This window comes from Vollenhovia emeryi, unplaced genomic scaffold (genome assembly GCF_000949405.1).
Source record: "Vollenhovia emeryi isolate VEMERY1.0 unplaced genomic scaffold, V.emery_V1.0 DF939225.1, whole genome shotgun sequence".
Classification (NCBI taxonomy): domain Eukaryota; kingdom Metazoa; phylum Arthropoda; class Insecta; order Hymenoptera; family Formicidae; genus Vollenhovia; species Vollenhovia emeryi.
In genome coordinates this window covers 399,391-413,175 of record NW_011967141.1, presented here as the reverse complement: position 1 = coordinate 413,175, position 13,785 = coordinate 399,391, and the positions used below count along the sequence as shown (strand labels likewise).

At 43.3% G+C, this 13,785-nt stretch overlaps 2 protein-coding genes across 5 annotated transcripts; both read left to right on the top strand.

Annotated features, from left to right (window-relative positions):
• The first annotated feature begins 47 nt into the window (after window positions 1-47).
• On the top strand, window positions 48-3,818 carry LOC105560657. Of its 3 annotated transcripts, XR_001008852.1 has the most exons (8): window positions 48-291; window positions 480-640; window positions 826-985; window positions 1,067-1,639; window positions 1,770-2,060; window positions 2,164-2,483; window positions 2,713-2,970; window positions 3,642-3,818. XR_001008852.1 is itself a non-coding variant. In XM_012009949.1 (7 exons), exons 1-7 carry the CDS (start codon window positions 243-245, stop codon window positions 2,749-2,751), a joined length of 1,482 nt encoding a protein of 493 aa, XP_011865339.1. In that variant the 5' UTR covers window positions 49-242; the 3' UTR covers window positions 2,752-3,163. The 3 variants fall into 3 exon arrangements, 1 of the variants encoding a protein (XP_011865339.1); XR_001008851.1 differs by lacking the exon at window positions 3,642-3,818 and having other exon boundaries at window positions 2,713-3,163; XM_012009949.1 differs by lacking the exon at window positions 3,642-3,818 and having other exon boundaries at window positions 49-291; window positions 2,164-2,372; window positions 2,713-3,163.
• A 1,275-nt stretch (window positions 3,819-5,093) lies between these two features.
• On the top strand, window positions 5,094-12,608 carry LOC105560656 (regulatory-associated protein of mTOR). Of its 2 annotated transcripts, XM_012009948.1 has the most exons (24): window positions 5,328-5,477; window positions 5,558-5,660; window positions 6,492-6,733; window positions 6,822-6,968; window positions 7,052-7,227; window positions 7,298-7,357; window positions 7,447-7,547; window positions 7,636-7,769; window positions 8,051-8,434; window positions 8,529-8,603; window positions 8,704-8,961; window positions 9,124-9,267; window positions 9,351-9,471; window positions 9,538-9,609; window positions 9,715-9,756; window positions 9,967-10,112; window positions 10,184-10,281; window positions 10,359-10,464; window positions 10,677-10,831; window positions 10,932-11,102; window positions 11,217-11,461; window positions 11,657-11,821; window positions 11,921-12,203; window positions 12,355-12,608. In XM_012009948.1, exons 1-24 carry the CDS (start codon window positions 5,391-5,393, stop codon window positions 12,542-12,544), a joined length of 3,705 nt encoding a protein of 1,234 aa, XP_011865338.1. In that variant the 5' UTR covers window positions 5,328-5,390; the 3' UTR covers window positions 12,545-12,608. The 2 variants fall into 2 exon arrangements, with proteins under 2 accessions (XP_011865337.1, XP_011865338.1); XM_012009947.1 differs by having other exon boundaries at window positions 5,094-5,477; window positions 9,351-9,609.
• Window positions 12,609-13,785: the final 1,177 nt, after the last annotated feature.

The following is a 13,785-nucleotide window of genomic DNA, read 5'->3' as shown; positions in this document are numbered from 1 at the left end:
AGAGAGAGTGAGAGCGCTGGTCCCCTCCTTTTCGACTGGGGAATCGGTCAATTGGCGCCCCGCCTCCCCCCCGGAGCAAAATGGCGGTTCAGTGAGCCCGAGTGCGCCGTGCATCAGCGAGGAGTCATCCGAGTCATCGGGCGAGACGGGGAGATCGTCGTCGGTGGTGTTTCCTCGATGAATGCCGCAGCGGACTGACTCGCGTGTGCGACGCGCCCGCCCGATAATCGTCAACGTACAGAATGCGCTTTTATTGCCATCTCGTCTGGGGCGTTTGGTGCATCCTGCAAGGTGACAAAACACGCTTCTCGCTTCGGCGAATATTACCGTTAAACGCCGTACGTCTCCTTTAATCCGCTGTACCGCCGCGTCTGCGTCAGCCTCTGTAATTCAATCTATCAATCGCGATAGGCGGGACAGACGGCCTTTTCTCCATCATCTCTGTGTGTGTGTGTGTGTGGGTCTTTTTTTTTCCTCAGTTACTGCCAGGGACTATGTTAAACTGTCACACGACGGGCCAGTTGTGCTGGGTGGCACGATCACGTTTAGAGCCGATTTGTACAGAGAGGACGGCAGCCGACCACGGGGGACCTTCAGATACAAATGGACCGACGATTCGTTAATGAAACACGAATATCTGGTTATAATCACAATAGTCACGATAATGCGCTGTAGTAACAATGTTGCCGTTTCGAAATTGTTATTAGCCGCGCGCAGCTGTACAATTTTACCCTTTCGCGTAGAGAGCTTGTTAAATTTAGAGCCACGTCTGCATCTAATAACGTCTCTCTCCGACCGATCTTTTCACGAGCGATAAACTTTTAGAGCAAAGACACGTCGAATACAACAACATTTTGGAGCATAAGTTACCCGCGCAATGGCAACATTCCCGGAAACTACATGGTGGAGGTGGAAGTTTCCTATCTCAGCTTCTCGTTCTTTTGGATGTTCGATGCGAGCGCTCGTGTCGAGTTTGAAATTTCTGGTAAGTCTCTCGATTGGGGAGAATCTGCCTCGCCGTCTCTCCTCGTCCAGGTGTCACTTTACCGTCACTTATCTTTATCAGAATGTCTCAATGGCAATATAACTGCGAAGCAGGCGAACAAAACCATCACGGGCGAATACATCTCGTCCACAAACGAGACCAAATTAATGATAGACCTGCGCCAGGGAGATTACGACTTTGTGACGGAGAAAGCAACGGCGATATCGACATACTGGTTTATCGACTGCAAATTCTACGGCCAGACAAATGATTTCGCTTTCGCCTACAATTTTACGAGCCCCGGCGTAACGTACGAGCTGGGAGCTCTAGTGATAGCTTCGTACGATCCGCCGACGACCACAACCATGTTGACACCCACAACTACGGCCGCGGCCACTAACGCGACGACAGTCCCGTCAAACGCTACCACGGCAAATACCAATGGGACTCGCGTCGCGGTTGCAACATCACCGATGACTGTTACGAGTACGGCGAGGCCACCGACGAAGCCTACGACAGCTGCGTCTCCAATCGACGCGACCACGATAGACATTTCCAATAGATCGTTGCCGTACATTTGCTCAAATTCGTCCCTCATTCCACCGGATCCTAACAAAACGTACGGATACTTCAGCAAGAACATCCACGTTCGTGGTTAGTAGGACGCGCAATTCATATTTCGCTTTACGCAGAAGGAATTACGCCTGTACATAGATTCTGCGTACGAACGAACAACCTTGATAATGTTTTTAACTCCTTTTCTCTTTTCAATAAAAATCTTTAGCTCCCGTGTCGAATATCTCGGTGGAAGGTACAAATTGGATCCAACCGTGGGACATGCTGTCTTTGAACGTGACCTGCAAGGGGTCGGGCCCGTTTTCCAAGTGTCTTCTATTTCACCGCGGAAAGTACAACGCGACGGGGAACGAAACGTGCGACATTATGGAGCAGTTGCGCTCCTGCAATTTTTCCATTGTCCACTATTTCCTCGAGCCCAGTGTCTACACGATATTAATCATACTGAACAACGAAGTTAGTACGCAGGTTTATCCGCTAACGATAAACATTTACAAAGGTAAGCTTCTGCCACAGTGATCCGATATACCGTAACTTACTTGCGTAAACTTGTGCGATTTTGTGTAGCGCACACAAATGTGAATTCAATAATATTCTTGCAGTTACAACCAAACCGCAATTGTCGGTTATCGTCGTGCCAGTCTCTTGCTCAGTCGTTGCCGTAGTGCTGATAGTGTTTGGCGTTGCGTATTACATTCAAAGCAGAGCAAGATTCACGATAGAAGTCGCGGACTTCGATTTTGGGCAAAGTAATCCAGAGATGGAGTACAAAACGTTTACGGAACGTTTACGCGACTCGTTCAATAACACTGTAAGACCTGGCAGCAAACGGCTACACGTACGCTATTATGGCAGCATGAATCACTGAAACATACAGGCTGCGCGACAAGCTATGTGACCTCTATCGCCATCTCACCTTTCTGTAACTTTGTCTTTTAAACGCAGTATCACTTCTTTTCGTTTCGTTTTTTTTGGTCGTTTTGTCTTTAGTCTCAATGCGCTTAACTTTTATTTACTTACCGCAGACTTTGACCGCGACCAAAACGAAAAAAAAAAAAGAAATGGTTGCAACGACCAGCACAACTTTTTCCGCTTTCTATCGCAAAAGATTCGCACCGATCGGCTGCTAATATATAAACTGTTTATCGTAGGGTTATAAACCACTAAGCAATCCACAGACGCTTCAGTGATGCGTGAACGAGAAGCAACGTTCTCACGAAGCTCGTAACTGTAAAATACCTTTCTGCGAGGAACGAGCGTAAACGAGAGTAATGCGCCGAGCAGAAATATCCATCGGCAGATTCGACGGCACTGCTAACGAAGAGGTCTGTCCGAATGTTCTGTGGTAATAGTGGCAATAGACACTGGGCAGTTTCGCTTAGAAGAAAGATCGATGGCGTTTGTAAAAAGTAAGAGGAAGAAGAGACAACGCTGCACACGATTAATTATTAACCAACTAGCGATTGAACAAATCGAAATTGTACATAGATGAGTAAATTGAATGATATGTATATATAGGCTGTGAATATATAGTACGCAACGGTGTATTAGAGTCGCTCATAATAGGATACGCAGGAGAGTTTTATATTTTTTAAAAATCACAACAGGAGTTGTCTCAATTTGTATCCCTTTTTATAATTTGTCATGCGTCATTTTCGATTCTTCATTGCAACACGTTTGGCACGCACGGGATACAATAGCGAGATGAGTTGAAGAAATCAATAAGCACACGCACACATGCACGTATACGCGCGCGTATAAAAGTTGATATAAAGGGTTTTTATTGAGAATCAGTAAAATCACGTACTAAGAAATGTTTTTAATGCATCTACCATTGTATATATAATTTGCTAACAAGTAGGACTGATATTACATTTGTCGTACGACATATGTTTCAAGCGTGTCGATTGGCTGCAGAATAGTAAAGTTCTCGAGTATCTAGAAAGTTTTTATTCAGCAGCCATCAACACGCTTGAAAAATACGCACGACAAATATAATATCAGGCTAGATTTCGTCAAAGGATTTCGATCCGCATAGAAGGTCGAAGACTAATCGTTTGGAAATTAAATTTATTTATAGATGAAGCATGCTATGAACCCGAAATCACTTCTGGAGATGTAATAATCGCAGTATTGTGGCATAAGAGTCATTAATTATCTGCTATATCTTTAATAGAGAGAAAAATCAATGATATGTAGTTTTTCAAATACCACCTACACTGGCCAATGTTTTTGTTTAAAAATAGTGGCCAGTGTAGGTTGTTTTTGAAAAACTACATACCATTGGTTTTATATTACTGGCGATATTAAATCTATTTGTAAAGAGAAAAATGTTGATGCTGTCGCTGTTTTTGTATCGTCATTTGGGAAATCGTCGTCGATGCCATCGATGATGTCATCGATACGTTATGCGTTGAGCTCGTTGCAATTACATAACTTGTTAATAATATTATAACTAAGCTTGTAATATATCTTTAAATTAAAATAGTTTAAATCTTGATACAAGACTCTATGTAAGCAGCATTTTAATCAGGCACCCCACTATATTGAGCGATTATGCTGAATGTAGCGAGGGCATGAATGAATTTTGTTAATTTATTTTACATCTCGTAAAGACATGTATCTTCTCTTTCTTTCCATGTCACGCTATATTCTCGTTTGTTCGTGACTGAATAAATTCGAGCATTGAATCAAACGGGGGGGGGGGGGGGCGAGATCGCGCGAGGCTTTGAATGTTTCCTAGGGATATTTTGGTAAAAAACGAGAGCGCACCCAGCTGCCCGCTTTTCGGGCATGCGCAGCGCAGATCTAGTGAAATCCAGTAACGTCCGCATGCTCGGAAAGTGAGAGCTTATTGTTTTGGCGATTTGTTTTTGAATACTCGTAAGGTTTTTGGCAGGTTTTCCTCAAAATAAGAAATTATTTGTTAAATATCCGAACGATGTCTTTCCGAAGATTATTTCTTACTGGGGTTTGCAACAAATATTGATGCGATTCCCATTTCCTGCCAAAATAAAATATAATGAAATATAGAAAAATGTTCTTTCTGTTCAAACAATTATTCCAAATAAGTCCTATCCTCCTTTAATCACCATTTATTTAGCTCACTATTATTTATGTATATCATTAATTCGATTTATTATTTCATAATTGTATCTACATCTACTATTTAATACACTTAAATCAACTTTATTTCGCGATCCTTACTGACATTGCAAAGTCCTCGTTATAATTTTTATAGATACATAAAAAATGGGGCCTTCACAGGACCTTCGTATTTCCGAGCTTACTACTTTGCTGATGCCACATTGCACCGCGCATGCCCGAAAAGCGGGCGCAGATCTAACAGCGCGCCGAGAGCACACCTTGCTCGACCGATGGCGACATTCCATTAAATGCCGTCAATCCCGTCGGGAGGGGGAAGGGAATATCAACATGGCGACTTGTGCGGTAAATCCGGCTAGTCGCGCCCTATCGGGGGCGATCGGAGTGCTTTTGCGTCGCGTTCGCGTTGCAAACGTTCGTTGACGCGCGTGCAGCTCCAGTCTCGGTCGTCGGTAATCGGTGTAGCGTTGCAACGGGATCGACTGGGGACATCGTGGACGCGTCCTCTACACGTGGTGCTGTGACCGCGCGACGCGACCACGCGATGTCGGTCAGCTACGCCAGGATGAAGTCGTGCCACGAGGCGCCGTCGCCGACGTCGTCGACGTCGCCCGCGTCGCCCACGTCGCCGACGTCGCCCGCGTCGCCGGCGTCGCCGACGCCGCCGTTGACGAGTACGCCGAGCAGCGCGCCCAGGCGCGCCGGCGACGAGGAGGACTGGCGGATGCAGCTGGCGTTCTGCAAACCCCGTCACAACGTCACGATCGAATACGTCAATTGTATCAGTCAGACCTGGCGAATGAAGGAGCGGGTACGCGCGCATACACGTGGCGTAGCTTCACTGCGAGTCACCTGCGTCTCGCCGCGCTAATTGCGTGCTCTTTGTTTTAGATGAAAACCGTGAGCGTTGCCCTAGTATTGTGCCTCAACGTTGGCGTCGACCCACCGGACATCGTCAAGACACAACCGTGCGCCCGCCTCGAATGCTGGATAGGTAGTTGAACCGTACATCCGTATAGCCAGTGGCCTCGCTAGTTTATTTACATTCCTCCTCTCCCTGTCGTTATGTAATTGCGATTTGAGGTTAGGGTTGGGTACTTGCACCGTGCGTAACGTGTCGAGTGATTCGGCCTGGTCGCGACGACCGTCGCGCTAGAGAAATGAGAAAGAGAATCGAGCGTAGAGATCAGAGACGACTTCTTTCGTCAAGGATACAGATACAAGTTACGTCTTTTAAATTCCCTCGATTGAGATGTAAGAGCCGGTCAATTATTTTTCCAGAGAGAGATATCGCTATCTGTATCTTTAAAAAACAAAAGGATGGCAAGCTCTGATGGAAATTCAGAAAAGCAACATTCGCGTTTGACCTGTTCAAAATGTACTAGGATCTGTTCTAACACAATTGGCATTTGCACTCATCTGTCGTCTCTCTTTCAGATTTCGCGCTCTGTATACTGTCAAGTAGAATCATTTTTATTGCTATAACAATTGTGTTTCAATTATTACAACATAAAACGGAAGAATACCTGCGGAAGCGTATATGTAAAAATCCCAACGTTTATGTATCATACGTCAAGGGTGCGTGCGAGAGCTCACTATCCAAGTAGCCGAGTTGCTATGCGGCTATCTTTGTGATAGAACGACGCTTTCAGCGCTAAGTAGCGCTGATTGTGAGCTCCCGAACGCACCCCAAATGTTTGTAGAAGACCAAACTTCCTTGCGCTTCCTTGCGTAACAATTGTAAATAATAATTGAACGACAAATGTGTGCTTTCCTCGTACACACTCGTGCGACAAACTCAATTGCAAAACTGATATCTCTCCAGATCCCTTGTCGGTGAGTCCTCAAAAAGCCCTCGAGACCATAGGCTCGAATTTGCAAAAGCAGTACGAGCGATGGCAGCCGAGAGCGCGCTACAAACAAAGTTTGGATCCCACCGTTGAGGAAGTTAAGAAGTTATGTACGTCCTTAAGGCGAAACGCCAAAGAAGAGAGAGTTTTATTTCACTACAACGGTCACGGGGTGCCCAAACCTACTACTAATGGCGAAATATGGGTGTTTAATAGGGCAAGTATAGGCTTAATCTATTATATGCGGCGTGTATGAATGACCGAATGTGTCTGTCTGATTATTAATTGCGTGTCTGCTTTTATAGACGTATACACAATACATTCCATTGTCGGTGTACGACTTGCAGACTTGGATGGGTGCGCCTAGCATTTATGTATACGATTGTTCCAATGCAGGTATAATAGTAGAGTCTTTCCAACAATTTGCCGACCAGCACGAAAAGGAGTACGAGGTAAGAGTAATATGAATTTCCTTAAATATTCGAAATGTTAACGAAGAATTGAAGCGTAATTATCGAATGAGATCGTTATACAGATGGAAAAACAGCAAAATCGTGCGACCGGGGTGACGTGTCCTGCGGCACCGTGTTATAAGAATTGTATTCAATTAGCAGCCTGTGCGGCTAATCAGATCTTACCTATGAATCCGAATCTACCTGCGGATATATTTACGTCATGCCTCACTACGCCCATAAAAATTGCGATACGCTGGTAAGAATGTTTGCCACAAGGACGAAAAAAATAATATACATCCGAAACATTTTTTGTTCGTTTTATATAGGTTTGCGATGCAACCTACGTCCAAATTGGTTCCCAACATATCGCTTGATCTCATTGACAAGTAAGAACGTATCCAATTTTTGTCCGATTTTTATTATATTGTGCCGCAGACAGAAATAGTCTATGAATATCTTTATACACGCGTTTTAGAATCCCTGGGCAGTTGACCGATAGGAGAACAATGCTAGGCGAACTTAATTGGATATTTACCGCCATTACTGACACAATAGCGTGGAACACTTTACCGAGAGGTGAGAGATTTCAGCCACAAGTTTATCGACACAAAATAAAAATATAATTGAACTAGTATTAATTAACGAAATATTGTCTCACTTTTAGATTTGTTTCAAAGATTATTTAGACAAGACCTCTTAGTCGCCAGTCTCTTCAGAAACTTTTTGCTAGCGGAGAGGATACTTCGCTCTTACGATTGCACGCCAGTTTCTTCTCCCAAATTACCACCAACTTATCAGGTAAATTGATTCGTTCCTGTGTAAAAGAATCTGCTATAATATTATAAACGAGAGGCAAGCCGCTGAGGCGCATTGTGGTGTACATATTTGCGGCATTACTGGGCATCACTAGGCATTTTTTGGACATTAGTTTGGGTATAAAGTAATGTTCACTGGGCATTAGTAGGCATTGGTATACATAATTTTCCCCTCGATTGTAAATATGCCAACATTTTTACAAAAATATTGCTTGTTTCGAAATTAAAAATAGCTAATATCTTCCTGCGCACATATTCATTTAGCACCGCATGTGGCAAGCTTGGGACATGGCGCTTGATCTGTGCTTGGCGCAATTACCAACGGTTCTGGACAATGAAGAGCGATACGTGCATTCGTCATTCTTCGAGGATCAACTCACGGCTTTCCAAGTGTGGCTCAACTTGGGATCGAAAAATCGCAGTCCGCCTGAACAGCTTCCAATTGTCCTCCAAGTGCTATTGAGTCAAGTCCACAGGCTGAGAGCGTTAGAGCTGCTAGGGCGTTTCCTTGACCTCGGCCCATGGGCTGTGAACCTAGCACTTAGCGTCGGCATCTTTCCGTATGTGTTAAAATTATTACAAAGCAACGCCAGAGAACTTCGACCCCTTCTCGTGTTTATATGGGCAAAAATTTTGGCGGTGGATAACGTGAGTGCCATACTTTCGTACCATTACCCGTTATAATGTTACACTACGCTTCACATATATAAATTCTAATTTTAGATTTGATTCTCAATTGCAGACTTGCCAAGCAGACCTTGTACGCGATGGCGGCCACAAATATTTCCTGTCCGTGTTGCAGGATACTTCTATCCCGGTATAGCTTATATATTATATTTAATTTTATCCGATAACTGCGCTCGGATTACAACGGCTAAAGTATCTCGTAACGAAAGTACGTTTGATAATAATTTCAGAGCGAGCACAGAACATTAGCCGCGTTTGTATTGGCTAGTATCGTGAACGATTATCGGCCGGGCCAAGTGGCCGCGAATCAGGGCAATCTCGTTTCGATATGTCTGGAACAATTGGGAGACAGCAATTCTTTGCTGCGACAATGGCTTTGCTTGTGCCTAGCGCGGCTTTGGCATAATTTCGATAAGGCGAGATGGTGCGGTGTCAGGGACATTGCGCACGAGAAATTATTCACCCTACTAAAGGATCCCGTCCCAGAGGTGACTTATGAATATACATAATCGAGTTTATATCAACCTATTTCATTTTACTTGTAATATGAATTTAATACAATTTGTGGTAATGGAGCCAGGAAGCTTATATTTCGTTGTAACGTTACGTGTCAATTTAGAAAGTTTTAAGAAACGCAGGTTTTCGTGCAGGTTCGGGCAGCTAGTGTGTACGCATTGGGCACATTCGTAAACAGTGTCACGACGAGAAGCGAGCATGCGAATAATATCGATCAGATAATCGCTATGACACTTATTAATACGATTTCTCACGACATGTGTCCGTTGGTTAGAAAAGTGAGTAGTCGAGACTGCAGAGATTGTGAGTTCGGAATTGATAAATTACTGATAAACGTTAGCTAACGAAATTGTTTACGCAGGAATTGGTTGTGGCTCTTCAATGGATGGTGCTACACTTTGAAAATTCCTTCGTTACGTTAGCCATGGCCGAGGAGAACAGTCGAAAGGACCTCGTCGTGGAAACTCTGTCCCCATTCAGCGGTATGAGACGCATTAGCTCGCGCGACAGACTCAAGATGTTGTCCCCTAACAATACATACACCGTAGATACGACCGATGGATTTGGGCCGCAAGACCGCATCAAGAGAGTATCGTCTTCGTCGTCCATTAGCAGCCTAGGTAAGGAGTAAGCCGATTTTCAGAAAAAAAAGTCGAAAATCAATAATACTTTCTGTCTGAGCACTGGACCGAACAATTATCTGCATTGATTCTTTCGTGTGTCAGGTAATAATTGGGAGTTCGTGAGGAAACCTTGCGAGTCACTTGGTAATAATAATTGCAAGTTTCATTGCATGTTGATACATAGTTGGTTTGCTTTTTGTTTTCGCAACTGTGTAATCTCCACCGATAGAGTGCTCTTTACACAAGCTTTGTATATAATTGCGACATTTTTTCTCTTTCTTTTTTCCCCTCTTTATTATGATAAACGTTTGCGACAGCGACGTTCCGCGAATTTTATCAAATTGTTCATCACAGGTCACGGTTCTCTTGGCAACTTACCGAGTCTCTCCTATGGTAGTGTTTATATGAAATTGTGGCACGGATTGTGTAATCTCGACAATGATCCTCATCCGGTGGTTGGTGCTATGGCTCAAAAAGTTACAAATCATATTCGTAACAAGGTATTAATATCCAACGTGTTAAAATTCGACCGTACAGCTTACGTTATGTAACCCGTCGTGAAAAATTTCAGGTGAAAGCATCTTCCACCCCCAAAGAAGTAGTCGAGACGAAAATCTCCTCGTCGTTGTCCCTCCCGCCGTCTCCGTCAAATCGGACGGGTTATTTGAGGTCGGTCAAGGTCTACCTTGTACCAAATGTAATTGCCGCCTTATCTCTTAACAATTCTTTTCAATTCTTAACAATAGCAAAGGAGAATCACCACCGCCGGCTGTCAACTCTGGAACGGACCTGCTGCGTTCTTCGAGAGTTCTGCCGCACAGCAGCCGCTCGAGGAAACCTGTTCCTAACACAGTAAGAGAGAACCCACTGCTCTTTATTTGTCTCTTTTTAAACCGCTAACTTTTTTGCCCGATCAAGATAGCAAAATCACACCGTACAAATGTAAATTGTTTAAATTTTACTTTCCAAGTCTTATTTTCCGATAAATGAAAAGTATTTCGCCACAAACTATTGCCATTTAACGACGAATCATCCTACTTATACCTACTTACTTGTGACTTTAGATATCTGAAGAAGCGGACGAAGCACCCGGAGTTAAAACTCCATTGACTACATCTCAGTTCGTCGAATGGAGTTGCGCGCAGTTTGCTCAGCCTGTTAGTTTAGAGGACGAGATGGACGATGTAGAGAGCAGACCATACCTCGAGCGAGAATGGCGGTAAGAAGCATTTGTACCAATGCTAATTCTCTAATTGTACAATGAGCTTAGATCGAATGTTTGTGTTTTGCACACAAAACGTTATACACGATTGTCGCAGATTTATACGTAACGCGAAACAAAAACAAGACGCAAGGGAGGAACAGTTGCGTGCACCGCAAAGTAAGATGGAATCGCAAGTGTATCACGCGAGGTGTTCTCAGTCACCTCAAGTTCTGGTTTTTCATCCGTTTGAACCACATTTGGCCGTGGCGCTGAAGGATTGTTTCGGGTATTTGAATTTTCCCTCATCAAGCTGTAACAAATATTTAATATCTGAATTACGATAAATGACCAATTAACGTACGAGCATGTTTTAATTAGTATCTATTGAAATTTGTTTCAGCATATGGGATTACCAGAGTGGTGCCAAGTTGACCTACTGCACGAGTCAAGGAATGAAAGTAAAATCGCGCATCACGGCTCTCGAATTCATCAACTCTCACGATTTGACTCTACTGATGGCAGGTTCCGACGACGGTTCCGTACAAATCTGGAAGAATTACAGCGGTACGATAAGCCGTGATCCGATACTGCTCACAGCTTGGCAGGCGCTGGCGGACGTGCAACCTGCAACCAAGACTTCTAGCGGTACATATACTACATGTACATATGAGAGCATATTGAAAACTTGAAGCTTACAAATTTATCCCTAGAATGCTTAGAATATACCGCTGTGTTTCCGCAAAAGCTTGTTATGCCGTATTACCTCAAGAATAATTCTGTACACTCTTGTCATGTCATATTCAGTACTGTAGTGAACAATGGTAAAAAATATATTTGCAGTGACAGCACGACTCGTGACGAAATGGGAGCAGAAATCACTCACTCTAGCGGTAACGGGCGATGTTCGCATCGTAAGGCTCTGGGATGCGGAAACCGAGTTGAAGAAACAAGATATTCCAACAGGCGCCGATTGTTGTACCACATGCATCGACGTTGACGGCACAGGTTGGTTGTTTTATGTCTTACCACATGCCCGCTACATGTGCGTCGTTTTTGTTGTGCCAGTGCGTAAGATGAGCGTGTGTCCATCTCGAAATTTTTCAGGCGCGTTAATGGCCCTGGGCTGTGGCGACGGATCGGTTCGACTCTTGGACCGAAGATTGCCGCCGGCAGAAGCAAGAGTTATGACTTGGAGGGAACACACCGCTTGGGTGTCGGGCACGTTTTTAAGGCAATCCGAGGGAGCCGCGCTGCAACTGTTTACCGGATCCTCCACAGGCGACATAAAAATTTTTGATCTTAGAAAAAATTCCTCCGTGAGCACGATTCCAATAGCACCGGGCATTGCGGCATTGACTGTGCACGAAATAGCTGACGTTTTCGCTTGGTAAGATTAACTTGATCTCTTGTTTATTATCGTATATATTCGCCTATATAACTATTGGAAATTTTGTTAACTCTGACTTTCTTATATTATTTTAATGGCTGTGTGTATATCGTGTTCTTCTGGACTAGAGAATGCTATGCTTTTATTTTAGTGGCACCACGAATCACTGCATAAGCGTCTACAATATATTGGGACAACATCTCAATACGATAAAATTTCACGAAGGATTTATGGGTACGCGCCTCAGTCCGGTAAGCTGTTTGAGTTTTCATCCGTATCGCGTAACTTTGGCGGCTGGCTTCGTGGATAGTACCTTCACGGTATACGAGCCACGTAGATGACTATTAGAGATGGAACTTGTGTAAGATCCTTGTAGAATTTTGTAAATTTATAAAAGTGACTCACGTACTTTCTTTCTTTTTCTTTTGTTTCCTTTTGCGTTTCGTCTTTTTACAATATTTTCGACGAAATTAGAGTTCTTTGCCCCCGGTGTTTTCGCGCGAGATTAACACGGGGAATAATTCCTACGACGATGATAGCCTTCCGTTTCCTGCTATTTCTTCTCGCTAAAAGATCGACGATCTGCTTGCTGTTCCTGCGTGCAAAGGATGGAGAGAGAGAGAGAGAGCATAGTTGTAGCTTTTGTGATAAAGAGCGAGGGTTAACCAAAGTATTTCGAGGCGACCAAAGAATAAGATATGATTAACCATCTTGCGCATTATAAGATAATGACTATCGACAGAACTTTGGTGCCCTGGGAAATGCTGATGCATAATAATGTGTGTACATTGTGATAAATGATTAATGCGAGTTTGCGTAAGCGGAAGAAAGATTAAGGTTTAACGAAAACCATACGGTGAGATAAACTCACCTATTGTGCCATGCAACATCCACTTGAGAGTCAGAACGAACGCTGTTCCCATGCAGATCTTGGTGTAGCGGAGATTTTAATTACCGAATCGAGCACGATGTGGCTGTGTAAATACGGCTCGCATTATATGCATTTTTAATTATAAACTACGTGAGTGACAATTGTTGCTAGAGTATACAGTTCGCTGTAGTTTGTCGACATAATATATTGTCTCTTGTTTTTAAATATTACTTCTATCATCGTGTTCCTGACCAATGAATGAAATAATGTAGTTCCATTTCGAACAACTTTTAACCATTACCGATATCGTACAAAGCTTTGCGCTTAAATAAGTATAATTTTGTAAAGCAGTAAGATTTTGACGAAGAACACATTTGTTACGTTTATATATTTATTCGAATGGCAATATTAGATGTAAACCGTGCGTATGTGCAATATTTTTAGATCGACGTACGTCGATCTAGATACATATACAACTGCAGAAATTTCAAACTACAGATATTTACAAAGTTGAATAAGCGCGAAAATTGTAGAGGGCGGAGATATTTTTTTACACGAACGTGCAACTTCCTAACAAAATTATACTTATTATTTATTTTACAGAAGCATTTGTATAAATGTTTAGTTATACACATTGCGGTGACAACGAAGCGTCATATCGTTTGGATGTTTACTTTTCAAGAGCTGTTGGAGAGAAAAGAATCTAATCGT